Source organism: Pangasianodon hypophthalmus, chromosome 18, assembly GCF_027358585.1.
Source record: "Pangasianodon hypophthalmus isolate fPanHyp1 chromosome 18, fPanHyp1.pri, whole genome shotgun sequence".
NCBI lineage: Eukaryota > Metazoa > Chordata > Actinopteri > Siluriformes > Pangasiidae > Pangasianodon > Pangasianodon hypophthalmus.
This window is the reverse complement of record NC_069727.1, coordinates 4,146,433-4,164,512: the sequence shown is the minus strand read 5'-3', so window position 1 is coordinate 4,164,512 and position 18,080 is coordinate 4,146,433. Positions and strand designations below refer to the sequence as shown.

The following is an 18,080-nucleotide window of genomic DNA, read 5'->3' as shown; positions in this document are numbered from 1 at the left end:
TCAATAATAAGCCCCTGAGATGTAAATCTATTCAAATACAGTAGCTACTCCTACATTAGCATAAACATATGCAGCCCACACAGGTGACATAAACAGTGGCGAGGTGACAGGCAGGCAGATTTCTGCATTTTTCAAACAGGAAATAATGGAAAACTGGGTGAATTTACATAATGAGTGCCGTGCTGTCCACACGGAGTTGTTATTATGAGAGGCTGAAAAGGTTTGTCTTGTCTGCTTTAAACTCCATCACGAGACAAGGCAATAGTCAAACACATCTTTCCTTCACTTCTTTGTTGCTTTGCCATAATTGCGGTGTTCGAATTCTCTTGAAATGTGAACGTTACAGTTCCTCCGAGTATATATACGCACTTCCTGTGTTGAATACATGATCACAATTATACAGCCTCTCCCGTTCTGACGGGTTAAATCACAGCGTTTCCGTTACGTATCAGACAGGATTCATACAGGAGTCGCGCTTTGATATACATCTTTTCACTCTTTCAGTACTGACTGTACAACCTGCTGTTTGTGTTATTTTATTCTCCTGTTTATCACGCATGTCTTATTGTCATGTATTCAGTTCCACCTGTTTAAATCCAAGGTGTTTTAATAAGTTTTAAGAATAGCTAGCTAGCCTAATAACTGATGTGAAAAAGCATAATTAAATAGTTAAATTTACTCCCGACATATTTCACTGATTAATGCTGGTTTATACCACAGCAGAGTTCTTGAGTCCTGGAATCTGATTGGTCAGGAAGGTTATTATTGATTATTGATTATTGATTATTGTTGATTCATTTTTCTATAATTTTCTATAACAGCAGCTCTGACAGTATTAGTGTCACAGTATTAGTGTGCTCATTTCAAAATATTGTTATTGTTATTTAACAAATTAAAATGTACAGTCATTGATATGATGAAGTTTTCTGTGAGGAGACATTTATTTAACATCTTTTGATGGAGTTTCCAGTGTCAGAAAAAATGCTGTAGGTTTTCCAAAATGGGACAGACTTTAGGAGTTTAAGGAGAGTTTGCGCTTTGCGATTTCTCTACATGACTGAATGGAGGAGGCATGATGTTTTCGGGTTGTCCATCCTTCCATCCAAGATTCTCATTAGTGCGATATCTCAGGAACAATGGTGGTTGAATGTTTGTAGGATTTATATGGACTTATCATCATAACCGGCAGATGAACTCATTAGATTTTGGAATTGAGGCAGACAGGGTCAATGTCACAGCAAGGTCAAATGTCTGAAATAGTTTTTATAATTAAAATATTCTTAGCTCTTGATTATTTTCTCGAAGTATTTGATCCGTTACTTTTCAGGCATGCTTTTTTTTTTTTTTTTTTTTTTTAGAAACTTTTTATAGAGGACAACTGAGCATTTCTGTGAGATGTCTGGGAAAAAATTACATTGTGCAAATTACTATAACTTTTTAGTTTAGTACTAAACTAAAAATATAATTTTTAGGTTTGTAACTGGGCCTCAGTTTTAAAATCAGGATTGGATACCCAATGACTTTGTTTGTGGAGGATTTCAGCTACACCCCAATGAATACATGTTGCAATCCATTGTACTCAGAACTCAGAAACCCGACCTCTGACAGGGAGAAGCGCAATGGAACGACCATTTAACTCCAATTCAAATTCTATGTCGAATATAAACACACCTGACGTCAAAGCAGTACGGTGGCACACACTCACAGTAAACAAACTGTATTAATGTGTTTAGACCATTGTGACAGTTTTTATGAGCAAGCATGAACAAGAGTAATTGACCTGTCTTACAAGCCGTTTCTAATCAATAATCGCAGAAATAATTTACTTAGATCTTATCTGTATGTCTATCGCATTCAGAGGCTAGCCACACAAATATGACCTTGCTTCGGATGTTCGTGTTTTTCCAAGTGGAAGAAGTGGAACGTGTTTAGTTCGGAACTTGGGAAAATCGACTTGGAAATTTCCAAGTGCAATGGATTGCGGCAAAACAAAAAAAAATCACCAAAACATTCTTGTGATAATTAGCAGGGATTACTTTTACATATGAAACCAAACAGAAAGTAAGTTTATTTTTTTTTTACCTCCTTGCATCATGCAGCAATCATAAACTGTAAATATTGAATATTCAGAAATGATATTTTCTAAATTTTTTTGTCTTCAACATTTATTACCGGCATACTGTTTCAGCTGTTTTTAATCAGGGACAATAATTTCATAATAATTTAATAATTTCTTAATATTTAGGGATAAATGTATATTTACAATAAATTTTTGTGAATCCATTTATTTCTGTAAAGCTGCTTTGTGAGAATGTCCATTGTTAAAAGCGCTATACAAATAAAATTGAATTGAATTGAATTAAAATATAAGTATTATTTAGACAGAATCAAAATTCTTATATCATGCAATTTTAGTAATATGAATATATTGATATGAATATGAATAAATATGAAAGGATCTGGATATGCATATAAATAATTTATGCATGAAAGGGTTAAGTTAAAATATTGGGGGAAAATAACTTACTGATGTTATTGAATCCAAAAAGAGATGGGCAAGATGGATGATATTGTCTACAAGGTGGGTGTCACTAGAATTTTTTATTTTTTTTCTAGGTACCCAGGTAGCTGCTACAATGCCACTAACAGACTTGTTCAAATAGGATTAGATATAAATAACTACTGGTAAATGCTGTCTTGGTGGGTTTTAATCTATGTATTTGAGTCTTTTATCTGTAGAGTTAACCACTAAAAATAACAGGGAGATGGTGGGTTTAAACAGTTGCACAATTTGGAGGCTGCAAGTGCAAAACACTGTGTGTATCATAATATAATTAATTTATTTATTTGTTTAAGTTGTGCACTTGATTTAGTCTAACATGGCCATGTGATACTCAAATGATGAAATCATGATGCGTGTGCAAGGATGACTTTTTCATGCTGTCTTTCAGTTGGAGAGAAATCCTGATCCTACAGAAACATGAGGTGTAAATCTCAAATATAGATGGAATTGCAGTATCTAAGTATTGCAGTAATAGCTATATCGCATAACGTCCTGGGCTTTGAATCGTTTAGTCTCCAACCTGCACCTGCCTTTAATAAAGCGCTAATTTAGAGTCACATTGCAATCTGAGATTTTGCCAGTTAATATGCCGTTAAATACAGAGATATGGGTCTTTGGTGGAACATTTGTATAATATTTAATTGCCCTTCTGCACCTTTTATTGTCTTGTCCCTGACACTAATGGAGATTAAACTGTAATAAAGCAGAAACTCCGAGTGCTCAAAAACTTCCACTGTCAGTACATAATGGCATTTAGAACCGAACCTGAAATAAAATGTAATCTTGACCAGGCAGTAATTGTTGTGAAAATCTTTGGAATCTCTCGGTGCATACAGAGGGGTGCTTCAGGTCTATTTTTCAATCAGAATTGCTTTAGACGTGTGTTCCCCTCCTGCAGGCCTGGAACCGTAAAGGCAATAATTGAACTGACTGTGTGGACAAAAAAAACAATCCGTCTCAGCTGTTGATGCTAAACACCGAGAGCGGGCAGAAGGGCTTTATTATTTAAACCCTTGTGACAGTTTCATCAGGAAAACGGAGACCAAGGCAGCGTTACTCGAAGCGATAAAGACCCCATTAATAAAGCTTTATTTAATACACGTGGATTGTTTTATTTACGGGGAAATTACCTCCTTCTCCTTTTCTGCCATGTTGTTTTAGGTAAGACTAAGACTAAAATCCATCTGCTCTTTTCCCCCCTGCTTTTAGCTCATGTAGTGTCTTCCTTGACAAACTTTGTGCTTTGTCTGTCTGACATGCTCCATTTAAGAAGGTGAAACCAGCCATCTTGTGTTTAAAGGAGCGTGAGATTGTTATCACAATGTCTCCTCTCCTTTTCTTCTCTCCTCTCGTCCTTTTTCCTCTCCTTTCCACTCCTGTCCTCTTCTGTTTCCTTTACTCTCTCCTCTCCACTCCTGTCCTCTTCTGTTTCCTTTACTCTCTCCTCTCCACTCCTGTCCTCTTCTGTTTCCTTTACTCTCTCCTCTCCACTCCTGTCCTCTTCTGTTTCCTTTACTCTCTCTTCTCCACTCCTGTCCTCTTCTGTTTCCTTTACTCTCTCCACTCCACTCCTGTCCTCTTCTGTTTCCTTTACTTTCTCCTCTCCACTCCTGTCCTCTTCTGTTTCCTTTACTTTCTCCTCTCCACTCCTGTCCTCTTCTGTTTCCTTTACTTTCTCTTCTGTTTCCTTTACTCTCTCCTCTCCACTCCTGTCCTCTTCTGTTTCCTTTACTCTCTCCACTCCACTCCTGTCCTCTTCTGTTTCCTTTACTTTCTCTTCTGTTTCCTTTACTCTCTCCACTCCACTCCTGTCCTCTTCTGTTTCCTTTACTTTCTCTTCTGTTTCCTTTACTCTCTCCTCTCCACTCCTGTCCTCTTCTGTTTCCTTTACTCTCTCCTCTCCACTCCTGTCCTCTTCTGTTTCCTTTACTCTCTCCACTCCACTCCTGTCCTCTTCTGTTTCCTTTACTTTCTCTTCTGTTTCCTTTACTCTCTCCTCTCCACTCCTGTCCTCTTCTGTTTCCTTTACTCTCTCCTCTCCACTCCTGTCCTCTTCTGTTTCCTTTACTCTCTCCACTCCACTCCTGTCCTCTTCTGTTTCCTTTACTTTCTCTTCTGTTTCCTTTACTCTCTCCACTCCACTCCTGTCCTCTTCTGTTTCCTTTACTTTCTCTTCTGTTTCCTTTACTCTCTCCACTCCACTCCTGTCCTCTTCTGTTTCCTTTACTTTCTCTTCTGTTTCCTTTACTCTCTCCACTCCACTCCTGTCCTCTTCTGTTTCCTTTACTTTCTCTTCTGTTTCCTTTACTCTCTCCTCTCCACTCCTGTCCTCTTCTGTTTCCTTTACTCTCTCCACTCCACTCCTGTCCTCTTCTGTTTCCTTTACTTTCTCTTCTGTTTCCTTTACTCTCTCCTCTCCACTCCTGTCCTCTTCTGTTTCCTTTACTTTCTCTTCTGTTTCCTTTACTCTCTCCTCTCCACTCCTGTCCTCTTGTTTCCTTTACTTTCTCTTCTGTTTCCTTTACTCTCTCCTCTCCACTCCTGTCCTCTTCTGTTTCCTTTACTCTCTCCACTCCACTCCTGTCCTCTTCTGTTTCCTTTACTTTCTCTTCTGTTTCCTTTACTCTCTCCACTCCACTCCTGTCCTCTTCTGTTTCCTTTACTTTCTCTTCTGTTTCCTTTACTCTCTCCTCTCCACTCCTGTCCTCTTCTGTTTCCTTTACTTTCTCTTCTGTTTCCTTTACTCTCTCCTCTCCACTCCTGTCCTCTTCTGTTTCCTTTACTCTCTCCACTCCACTCCTGTCCTCTTCTGTTTCCTTTACTCTCTCCACTCCACTCCTGTCCTCTTCTGTTTCCTTTACTCTCTCTTCTCCACTCCTGTCTTCTTATGTTTCCTTTCTTTTCTTCTGTTTCCTTTACTCTCTCCTCTCCACTCCTGTCCTCTTCTGTTTCCTTTACTCTCTCCTCTCCACTCCTGTCCTCTTCTGTTTCCTTTACTTTCTCCTCTCCACTCCTGTCCTCTTCTGTTTCCTTTACTCTCTCTTCTCCACTCCTGTCTTCTTATGTTTCCTTTCTTTTCTTCTGTTTCCTTTACTCTCTCTTCTCCACTCCTGTCCTCTTCTGTTTCCTTTACTCTCTCCTCTCCACTCCTGTCCTCTTCTGTTTCCTTTACTCTCTCTTCTCCACTCCTGTCCTCTTCTGTTTCCTTTACTCTCTCCACTCCACTCCTGTCCTCTTCTGTTTCCTTTACTTTCTCCTCTCCACTCCTGTCCTCTTCTGTTTCCTTTACTCTCTCCTCTCCACTCCTGTCCTCTTCTGTTTCCTTTACTTTCTCTTCTGTTTCCTTTACTCTCTCCTCTCCACTCCTGTCCTCTTCTGTTTCCTTTACTCTCTCCACTCCACTCCTGTCCTCTTCTGTTTCCTTTACTTTCTCTTCTGTTTCCTTTACTCTCTCCACTCCACTCCTGTCCTCTTCTGTTTCCTTTACTTTCTCTTCTGTTTCCTTTACTCTCTCCTCTCCACTCCTGTCCTCTTCTGTTTCCTTTACTCTCTCCTCTCCACTCCTGTCCTCTTCTGTTTCCTTTACTCTCTCCACTCCACTCCTGTCCTCTTCTGTTTCCTTTACTTTCTCTTCTGTTTCCTTTACTCTCTCCTCTCCACTCCTGTCCTCTTCTGTTTCCTTTACTCTCTCCACTCCACTCCTGTCCTCTTCTGTTTCCTTTACTTTCTCTTCTGTTTCCTTTACTCTCTCCACTCCACTCCTGTCCTCTTCTGTTTCCTTTACTTTCTCTTCTGTTTCCTTTACTCTCTCCACTCCACTCCTGTCCTCTTCTGTTTCCTTTACTTTCTCTTCTGTTTCCTTTACTCTCTCCACTCCACTCCTGTCCTCTTCTGTTTCCTTTACTTTCTCTTCTGTTTCCTTTACTCTCTCCTCTCCACTCCTGTCCTCTTCTGTTTCCTTTACTCTCTCCACTCCACTCCTGTCCTCTTCTGTTTCCTTTACTTTCTCTTCTGTTTCCTTTACTCTCTCCTCTCCACTCCTGTCCTCTTCTGTTTCCTTTACTTTCTCTTCTGTTTCCTTTACTCTCTCCTCTCCACTCCTGTCCTCTTGTTTCCTTTACTTTCTCTTCTGTTTCCTTTACTCTCTCCTCTCCACTCCTGTCCTCTTCTGTTTCCTTTACTCTCTCCACTCCACTCCTGTCCTCTTCTGTTTCCTTTACTTTCTCTTCTGTTTCCTTTACTCTCTCCACTCCACTCCTGTCCTCTTCTGTTTCCTTTACTTTCTCTTCTGTTTCCTTTACTCTCTCCTCTCCACTCCTGTCCTCTTCTGTTTCCTTTACTTTCTCTTCTGTTTCCTTTACTCTCTCCTCTCCACTCCTGTCCTCTTCTGTTTCCTTTACTCTCTCCACTCCACTCCTGTCCTCTTCTGTTTCCTTTACTCTCTCCACTCCACTCCTGTCCTCTTCTGTTTCCTTTACTCTCTCTTCTCCACTCCTGTCTTCTTATGTTTCCTTTCTTTTCTTCTGTTTCCTTTACTCTCTCCTCTCCACTCCTGTCCTCTTCTGTTTCCTTTACTCTCTCCTCTCCACTCCTGTCCTCTTCTGTTTCCTTTACTTTCTCCTCTCCACTCCTGTCCTCTTCTGTTTCCTTTACTCTCTCTTCTCCACTCCTGTCTTCTTATGTTTCCTTTCTTTTCTTCTGTTTCCTTTACTCTCTCTTCTCCACTCCTGTCCTCTTCTGTTTCCTTTACTCTCTCCTCTCCACTCCTGTCCTCTTCTGTTTCCTTTACTTTCTCCTCTCCACTCCTGTCCTCTTCTGTTTCCTTTACTCTCTCCACTCCACTCCTGTCCTCTTCTGTTTCCTTTACTCTCTCCACTCCACTCCTGTCCTCTTCTGTTTCCTTTACTTTCTCTTCTGTTTCCTTTACTCTCTCCACTCCACTCCTGTCCTCTTCTGTTTCCTTTACTCTCTCCACTCCACTCCTGTCCTCTTCTGTTTCCTTTACTTTCTCTTCTGTTTCCTTTACTCTCTCCTCTCCACTCCTGTCCTCTTCTGTTTCCTTTACTCTCTCTTCTGTTTCCTTTACTCTCTCCACTCCACTCCTGTCCTCTTGTTTCCTTTACTTTCTCTTCTGTTTCCTTTACTCTCTCCACTCCACTCCTGTCCTCTTCTGTTTCCTTTACTCTCTCCACTCCACTCCTGTCCTCTTCTGTTTCCTTTACTTTCTCTTCTGTTTCCTTTACTCTCTCCTCTCCACTCCTGTCCTCTTCTGTTTCCTTTCCTTTCTCCTCTCCACTCCTGTCCTCTTCTGTTTCCTTTACTCTCTCTTCTCCACTCCTGTCCTCTTCTGTTTCCTTTACTCTCTCTTCTCCACTCCTGTCCTCTTCTGTTTCCTTTACTCTCTCCACTCCACTCATGTCCTCTTCTGTTTCCTTTACTCTCTCCACTCCACTCATGTCCTCTTCTGTTTCCTTTACTCTCTCCACTCCACTCCTGTCCTCTTCTGTTTCCTTTACTCTCTCCACTCCACTCATGTCCTCTTCTGTTTCCTTTACTCTCTCCACTCCACTCATGTCCTCTTCTGTTTCCTTTACTCTCTCCACTCCACTCCTGTCCTCTTCTGTTTCCTTTACTTTCTCTTCTGTTTCCTTTACTCTCTCCTCTCCACTCCTGTCCTCTTCTGTTTCCTTTACTTTCTCTTCTGTTTCCTTTACTCTCTCCTCTCCACTCCTGTCCTCTTCTGTTTCCTTTCCTTTCTCCTCTCCACTCCTGTCCTCTTCTGTTTCCTTTACTCTCTCTTCTCCACTCCTGTCTTCTTATGTTTCCTTTCTTTTCTTCTGTTTCCTTTACTCTCTCCTCTCCACTCCTGTCCTCTTCTGTTTCCTTTACTCTCTCCTCTCCACTCCTGTCCTCTTCTGTTTCCTTTCCTTTCTCCTCTCCACTCCTGTCCTCTTCTGTTTCCTTTACTCTCTCTTCTCCACTCCTGTCTTCTTATGTTTCCTTTCTTTTCTTCTGTTTCCTTTACTCTCTCCTCTCCACTCCTGTCCTCTTCTGTTTCCTTTACTCTCTCCTCTCCACTCCTGTCCTCTTCTGTTTCCTTTACTTTCTCCTCTCCACTCCTGTCCTCTTCTGTTTCCTTTACTTTCTCCTCTCCACTCCTGTCCTCTTCTGTTTCCTTTCTTCTCTTCTGTTTCCTTTACTCTCTCCTCTCCACTCCTGTCCTCTTCTGTTTCCTTTACTCTCTCTTCTCCACTCCTGTCTTCTTATGTTTCCTTTATTGTTTCCCTCCACTCACCTTCTGTGTCTTCTCCTATTTGCTTTACTGTTTCCTCTCTTCTTCTGGGTTGTCTCCTTTTTCCATAATTTACTTTTACTGTTTCCTCTGCTCTCCTTTTTTATTTAATGTTTCCTCTCATATTTCCTTGTTTTCTTTACTGTTTCCTCTACTCTCCTCTACTCTCCTGTTGCCATGTTTGCTCTTTCTTCTCCTGTTTCCTTTGTTGTTTTCTGTACTGTTTCTTTTACTTTACTGTTAACTTTGCTCTTTTCTGTACTGTTTCCTCTCTTTTCCCTCTTATGCTGTTTCCACTTCTTTACTGTTTTCTTTCTTCTCCTGTTTCCTCTTCTGTTTCCTTTACTGTTTCTGCTCCTCTCATCTTGTGTCCTCTACTCCCCTTTTTCTTTTCATTTAGTTTCCTCTTATGTTGCTTCCTCTCCTATTCTGTTTTCTCTCCTCTTCTTTTTCCTCTCCCGTTTCTCTACTGTTTCCTCTCATATACTCTCCTGTATCCTCCTCTCTTCTTTCGTGTTTCCTTTCTTCTCCAGTTTCATTTTCTCTCTTCTTTCCTTACCTCCTCACTCTTGTTTCTTTTTCTCTTCATTCATTTCCCTTTCTCTTCACTCATTTAATTTCCTCTGCACTGATGTTTCCTCTCTTTCCTCTTTTTCTTTTTTCATGTTTCTTCTCTTCTGTCCTGTTTTTGTTCCTCTACTTTCCTCTTTCTCTGGTTTCCTCACCTCTCCTTTTTCTTCATCTGTTTTTTGGTCATTTTATGTGTCCTCCCCTGTTTCTTCTTCTCACCAGATTCTTATTATCTAATTTCCCCCCTGCGCTCTTCTCTTTTTTCTCTTCTTCTGTCCTGTTCCCTCTCCTCTTCTGTTTACTGTGTTTGAGAATACTAATGGTCCATAACGAGATCCCTAACTTCAGACCTCACTTGATGTGTAATGTTGGATGTACAGATGATATGAGAGGTCAAGGGAAAGTGTCTGTGTCAGATCATTCATCAGCTGTGCCATAATGTTATTGTAGACTGTCTCTAATCAGTGTGTTTCTCTCTCTCTCTCTCTCTCTCTCTCAGAGCGGCTTTTGCTAAGGAGTCTGAGGTGCTGACAGGGAACCTGGGAGACAAGCTGATTCCTCAGAACGAGATTCTTCGGGATGTCAGTGACCTGAAGGCTCTGGCAAACCTCCAAGAGAGCATGGAGTGGCTGGCTCTTTGCCTCAAAGGCTTCTTCTTCTGCCCGCTCCAAAGCTCCAGTAAGTGTGTGTGTGTGTGTCTGTGAAAAGATAGTTGTTTTTACCAATAAGTTAGATAGTTGTTATCTTTTCTCCAGTCTGCCGTGACAGTATTTACTGCCCTCGTGTGTGTGTGTGTGTGTGTGTGTGTGTAAGTGCTTAGGGAAGTGTAATAATGATGGTCAACTTCACATATTTGACTATACAGTAATTACTCTACTACAAGTTGCACATTTCCCCTCAGAGATCACTCTGCTTCTCCTCACATCTCTGTCTTCTACTGTCCCTGAAAATAGTAAATTAACTTTTTTTTTTAAATCTATTGTTATTTTCTCACTTTTTTGGGGTGGGGGGGAGGAGCAAATAGTGCTCCAGAGAGCCTTGCTCCAGAAGTAGATAAAAATTCAATAAGAGCAGCGTGGAGGACGTGGCATAATTATCATTAATTCTGCGCACTGCCAGTAATGGAGTGTTTTATCATGGCGGGACAGCCTCAGTATTGTTCATTATTTAGTGTTTGCCGAGCTGATGGGACCGTCGGCGACGGAAAAGCCCTTATCTTTCCCCTCCTAAAGCCCCCTTCCACACCCCTCCCACCCAACTGCACTCCCTACCCAAATTGGATTTTATATTACAGAGCCAGTCAGGTATGAACAAGTCATTTTCTCGCCTCCTTGTCTTGCAGCCTCATACACGCTCGGCAGTGTAATGTGGGTGAGATTAAGGAGCTTCTCCATGCTCACTTTGGAGTGCAGCGAATGGGAAAGGCTTCTTTTCCTCTCAGGTGACCTTGAAGGAGGGAAAGATGGAATGAAACACAGAGAGATAGGCACAGAGCAGATCTTGCCAGAGAGAGATATTATTGGACCACCTGAGTGGCAGCATTCAGTCACCTGTAGCCTGCTCAGCTGTGTGTGTGTGTGTGTGTGTGTGTGTGTGTGTGTGTGTGTGTGTCTTGAAGAAGCTTTTTGTACTGCAATTTTTTCAGACAGTAGTCTGAGTGTTTTTGATGTTCAGTCTTGGAAATAAAGCCACGACTTCTCCATGACATTATCGCTCACATTTAAACCTGTTAATAAAGACAAGGATTTGTTCATTACACATTAATTCGTTGAATGGAAAAGGCCTTAACAAAAACTTTCTCATGCATCTACACAAAATAGCCTGCACTATTGAAACAAAGGGAAGATCAAAATCAAGGGGCTTCCACATGATACAATACAATTCAGATTCAGAAGAAAACGATTCAATATTTTACGATAACACTCAATCTACTACGATATGATTTGATTCATAAGGCAACGATTCAATATTTGGTGGTATCATTGAATCTGCTCCAATACAGTATGATTCAGAGTCATAAGAAAGCGATTCGATATTTGATGATACCACTGAATCTGGTACGATGTGAAATGATTCATAAGAGTCATAAGGCAATGATTCAATATTAGACAATACCAGTGAATCATCTACGATTTTGGTTCATAAGGCACCGAATCCGTATATTACAATACCACTGAATCAGTGTATAAATGATGGGGAAAAAAATTAAAGAATGATCTATAACTTCTGTTAAGGGCCTTTAGGGCTACTTCACTTCAGATGATCTTAGAAATATTTTACCTGCCTACAATGCTAATAGTGTTGACCGCGAATGACATTTAGAAGACGAGTTGGCGTCATGGAGATGAGTTAATGGTAGCTTTTGTATATAAGTGTGTATGGGTGTGACACCGCCTGGCTTTTTTTCCCCCTCCCTATTCGCAGACTTTAATGGCCCTGAGCTTTAGGGATGCACCTTAATTAAGACTAGCTCGTGTTTTGTATGTGTCTCCGGAGACCCGTTTTTTAAGAGTAAACAAATGCAGCGCACTGCAGCTCTGTAGCCTTTGGTGCTGTGTAAAGAAATTGGAGGTCAAGTGATGTGCATCTTGTTCTGCCTTCAGTGCTACTATTAAGATAATGTATGCAGAAACACACACACAAACAGAGAGAGAGAGAGAGAGAGAGAGAGAGAGAGAAGGAGATGCACACTTTGTCTTAACCTTAAATGACTGCCTCATTCACTTTTCTCATTTTTTAAAAACTTTTTTCTTTCTTCCTGGTCGTCCCGAGGGCTGAGTTATAGCCGTGGAGGCACAGAGCGAAGGTCAGAGGTCACGAGCCAGCAGAGCTATGCTCTCCTTATGCAGATGTTAGTGCTGTTACTGTAGATGAATAATCAACACTTTCAGATGAGCTCATGCATAATTCATGAGTCTCTCTCTCTCTCTCTCTCTCTCTCTCTCTCTCTCGATCTCTTGCTTTCTTTTGCTCTTGCTCTGGGATTAGCGCCAGTTCAGGCTGCAGAGGTCAGAATTCTTTTATGTTTGAGGGAACATTTTGCTGCTTTCACGATATAGGAAGAGTTAAAGAGTTGTCCTTAGGAGACTTGTACTTCTTAATCCTCTTGCTGCAGCTAAGGTCAGTTTTATATTTGCGTTTTTTTTCTCCCCCTGGACTCTTTGCCGTTTAACTGGAGAGTTCAGTACATTTGGTGGAGTGTGAAAGTTATTTTTGAGCCCAGGAGTGGACCAGAGAACTGATCGCTGTTCCTCTTGAAAATGGTGGTCTGAGTAAAGTGATTGGTTCACATTACTTGTCACATTACTTCCTGTTTCAAGCTTCATGATGGTTAGCAAAGGAGATGGACCACCTTATTGATTTATAAAACCAGACTTTCATAAGACTAGAGCTCTATAATTAGTTCACCTTTGTCATGTGAGTGCTTGTATTTAGTGAATCGCAAAAAATGGCTCCTCTTTCACAGGTATTCGTGTACGATGCCATGCCATGTGTCCAAAAAGTGCTGTTCTTCTCCACTTGAGTATTGGAACTAAAGGAAAATAATAATAATGATAAAAACATCAAATGGATGAACCTAGTGCCTAACACTTTGCAAACCTGCGTATGGAACTGCGAAATCATTTGACGATTCAGAACGAATTCTACTATGGGAAAGCAAACCTGTGATTATAAACCCCGCCCCCAAACAAGCCCAGAATCAGTCTTGAGTGCAGACGTGAGTATTCTGACCAAGTGTGAAAAAGTTTCTCTCGTTCTCTGTATGAGAATCCTGTAAGCAGTCTGAACACCGGCTTGTCTAATGTTCAGGACATGAGCTTGACTGAGTGCCAACGCTGCAGTGGAAGTAATTAGTGCAGAAAATGCTTTAAGATTCAAATAAACTCTAAGATGAGTGATTGGTACTCCTCCAAATTATAACACTAGCTATAAACAAACAAAAAAAAGCTAAAAGTTTCAGTGCCAACGTTTAGTTAAACAGATCCTCATCAACCTTTCGGAAGGCAGAAAGATATTTATAAACGGGTTATCTCGCATCACAGAGAATTTCAGAAAGCACTTTTGTCACTTCTTTAACACTCTCCTACTCTCTTTACGAGGGTCTTCCTTCCCACAGATGGCACCGACAGACGCTCCGGCAGGATACGATTTCAGAACAAATGAATAAACTCATAACAGACAGAAAAAGTGACACGCAAAAAGCATTGAACTCAAAGAGGAGGGAGAAAGAGTGACGCTTACGTGCCAGTCTGGAGGGAGATGGTGGTGTGTTCGCTTCTCCAAATTGGCGGCTCCATGCGGTGCAGGCTTGATCGCATCATCAAAGTGGGACGGGCTTTGAGGGAGAAAAAGGGTGGTTCCCTTGCTCTGTGATCTCGCAGCAGGAAGCACACACACACACACACACACACACACACACACAGGGTTTCAGCAGAGCGAATATGTCCACACACACGTGTTAACACACATGACTGTATCAGAACATGATGAAGATGGATCAGAGAATGTTTTTCATGCCAGGATTTGTGATACAAGCTGCTTGCTAGCCAAACACACACACACACACACACACACACACACGAAACTGCAACCTCATGCACGTGTTCACACTTCCAAACTTAAACCGTGTAACCCATGTTTCAGGGTTAATTGCCGATTGCGTTTGCATCCAATTAGTGTTTTTGCTTAAGACGGTGTGTACGTGGCTGCAGTCCAGAACTGTAAACTATAAGAACCAGAACAGAGACACGGCCATCTTCGCTATGCTCCTCGGTTTCTCAGTCTAATTACAGTTTATTTTTTTTTCTTTCTCTTCTCAATCTGTATAAAAATGCACACGTTTTACTTTCCTGTTTTAAATCAGAAATATACCTCAGGTCATAAAATGTGTAAATGTACATTTCACCTGATTTTTACTCTGAAAATCTTGCCTTTTTTATATTATATTCAGGTTTTTGTAGGATTGCTTTTCTCTGTCTCTCCAACTCACATTCTGTTCTCACTGTGACCACCCACTAGTCACTAATGTTCATAAGCAGACCTCCAATACTGATTTTCTATAACAGCAGCTCTGACAGTAATGCAACTACAAATCTCAGGGTTATGTCAATGCTCTTGTACTAATACGTTATTGTTTCTCTAGTAACAACTTTGGTTTAAGGTTTATGGAAGGAGTCTCCAGTGTCAGTGCTTTGTAACAGTCAGGTAAAGCTGTAACATTAAGTAATTCAAAGTTTTCCAACATGTTTTCAGGACAGGGTTTACTCTTTGTGGTTTCAGCAACATGGCAAACTGCAATTTTTATCTTTTTAACTTCAAAAATAAAACACTACAGGATATGCTGTTATAGGAAAATAGTCAACTTCGGGGTGGCAGCAGCAAGTCTCCTTCATCACACCACTGTTGTGGATTATTTACCTATTACAGCACACCGCATAGTGAATTATTCCTTATTTAGTCATTTGTAATGTTGTTGTTTCAAACTAAAAAGGAAGTTCAATCATTTGCCTGAAGTCACATGTGTGTGTATGTGTGTGTGAGCTAGGAGAGCAGGTGGGGGATCATGGGAAACAAACTTTACACAGATTACGGCGCTTTTCCCCGCACTTGTCATTATGAATTTATTTAATTAATCCCTTCCTCTAATTAGAGAAGTGTGTGTATCCTTCCAAACTGCATACTAGTGCACTAAATAGTATGTAAAAGAAAGAAAGAAAGAAAAAGAAAGAAAGAAGTGCACCAGTAGTATGTAACTCAGGACGTAGTGTGTGTACCGCTTGTGCTGTGCGTTCATTTTAGCGGTTTTAGCTGCTATTTTTTTTCCTTTTTTTAAATTGAATCTTTTATGTGATGTAGATGAAGCCAGAGATTTCACAACTCAATTTATTTATTTTTTTTTACAATATTTCTTTATTGCATATTATATATGATAAGTATTCAGCATTAATGCTCACAGGAATGGGTATGTCTACTATGTAAACATAATACAGTTAAGGAAAACTGTTCGTTAATGAAAACCTTGACAGCAAGTTGATTTATAGTAAAAGGTTTTACGTCCCTGAAAACAAAAGGCTGCTACAGCGGGGTTATTAACAGACTCTGATAAAGCCTGCTGTCTGTTCAGGACTCAGAGGGTGCTCTCCTATGAGCGAGGATGAGCGATATATTTAATCACAGTCACCCATATGATATTTGCTTTTCATCACTCGTGTTTTTAATCCCACATGTCAAATACAGCCTTATCTGTCTTCAGTTTGCTTAAAGGGGAGCTCCTTAATTAACTTAGCGAAGGAGCAAACACACAAAGTCGAACTTCTGTGCATGCCCATAGTGATGAGAAAACTGTTGTAGTGAAGACATTTCTTATGGAAAATGAATTTAAACAAAAAATAAGTTCTAATAATATCTATCAGTATCAGTAATGCTGGGGAAGCCCCTCACACTCCTGCAGCTATTGCCATTCAGACCCACCCACAATATCTTCTAACAAACTCTGTTTGTTTGTTATATTTATATTGAGGCATTTATACACTGTTAAGTATTTTATCCTGAGTTTAATAAACGTCAGAAACAGAGCAACTCATGACTGCAGCAATGTTTTTATTGTGTTAATTAAAGAGGAAAAAAAATACATTTTTAGTAGCTTGTGCCTAGCTAGCTAAAACGAGCATGCTCCAAAATTCCATCAAGTAACTTAAAGAGCTGCAAAACGTTCATTTAACAAACACACATCAGAGAAGAAGAAAAGATTTGGTAAGACTGTAATGGCAATGTGCATTTGTAAAACAGTCTGTTGTTTTTAAAGCCTGTGCCACTTGTTGGTGGGTGGACACTTTGTTTTCAGCTTGTCACCCATGTACACAAAGCTCCACCCCCAAAACTTACATTATTTCCACCTCACATCAGTGAGCTATGGGTACAACCACTGATTTTAAAACCCTGATGTAGACGTCCTGGTCCTAGTTTGTGTTGCAGCAGTCTTCTTGCTCAGTGCATCAACTGCTTCATTCATGCAAATAAATGTGTATCTGCTAAATGTGCTGTGGCTTGTGTGTGTGTGTGTGTGTGTGTGTGTGTGTGTGTGTTTGTGAGAGAGAGAGAGACCTTCAAAAGGCCGGAGAGAGACACTGCGAAAAGTTTCAGCTAGTCAATAGTTTCAGCTAGCCCATCACCGTGCCTTCTGTCTCATTGATCTATTACACACACACACACACACACACACACACACACACACACACACACACACACACACACGTCTGTTAGTCTGTGTATTAGTAGTCACTCTGCATCCCTGTGACTCATTGACTAAAATGGTTCTTAGGTGAGCCGTGGTGCCAAAATCGCTCTACTTCTGATCTGCTGTAGTGTAATTTATGGCCATTGATTTACACAAACACACACACACACATATACACACACATTGTGGTGCAGAATGCCCCATTATCCATCCCTGTCACGCCAAGGCTGTCTGGAATTTTTTTTTTTTTAAAGAAAAGGAATCAATTTCTGAAATGTATGCAGTATGTGAAGCCTAGAATGAGTCTGAGTGTGTGTGTGTGTCTGAGTGTGTGTGTGTGTGTGTGTGTGTGTGTGTGTGTTGTCACATGATATAAACTCTGCACATTTCTATTTAGTCTGTTTTGAGTTTCTGGTTAACTCATAATGTTTGTGTGTGTGTGTGTGTGTGTGTGTGTGTGTGTCTGTGTGTGTGTGTCTGTGTGCGCGTGTGCGTCCATGTGTCCGTGTGTGTAGGTGCATCACCAGGCTCGGACACACAGACGAGCAGTGAGAGCGCACGCAATAGGGAGCACATCATGCAGACTCTTTCAGACCTTGCCAGATCTTTCCAGGACATCGCTGACCGCTGCCTGCTTGTGCTGCACCTGGAGGTCAGGTAGGTTAAACCGACAGGGATCAGCCAGTCACGTCACGTCACATCACGTCACATCACATCACGTCAACAGCACCACCATCTTGGAGCCAGGTTTCAGGTTGACTTGAATTGAATTGAATGTAGGTTGTTAATGAAGGATTCTCTCCTAAAAATCCACAAGTGTGCCGCATTGAGACATAAGACTCGCCCAAAACAATTAAAGAATATATTTCACAGGTGAAAGAACATCTGAGACGCTGCTAGTATTTTTCTCTTAAAGGTTGTCTCATGTCCATTTACATTGCTTAAAGGAAGACTCCACCCTGAAACACATCAAATGTGTTTATACTGAAATATTTGTGACGTGTTTAGCTATTCTGGTATTAATTTGTTTTTTAAAAGGATATTTTCCTAATTTCTGTGAGAAACTAGTGGTTGTGTGTTGCACTGATGCTAGCACAGTTACAGTGGCATTTAAAAAGGGAAAATAACTTCCAAGATCTCAAACATTAGTGATAAAGCTCGAGTTTCACAGTGAGCTCCCTTGTTACTCTCCATTTTCCAGCAATGTTTATCATCAGGTTAATGAGGAATCCAGTGTAGAAGTAGAGGAGACATTGGTGCAAACGTTGAACTCAAAGTTTTAGAAGGCATTGCAGCCATACGGCGTTACGGCAGACTTTCATGCGGCTCGGCTAGTTATCGATCTTCAAGTTGACGAGCGGCAGTAATAGCATGAAAGTTGACACTTTAGAAGCTGATCTGTTTGCGCACAGTGTACA

The 18,080-nt window shown here is 40.8% G+C and overlaps 1 protein-coding gene across 1 annotated transcript in view; it reads left to right on the top strand.

The window, feature by feature from the left end:
* The window catches only part of exoc4 (exocyst complex component 4), a 154,380-nt gene that overhangs the window by 121,724 nt on the left and 14,576 nt on the right, over positions 1-18,080 (top strand). Inside the window, exons 14-15 of the mRNA XM_034313148.2 lie at positions 9,925-10,103; positions 17,178-17,319. Coding sequence (XP_034169039.2) covers positions 9,925-10,103; positions 17,178-17,319 — 321 coding nt within the window. The remainder of the gene's footprint in view (positions 1-9,924; positions 10,104-17,177; positions 17,320-18,080) is intronic.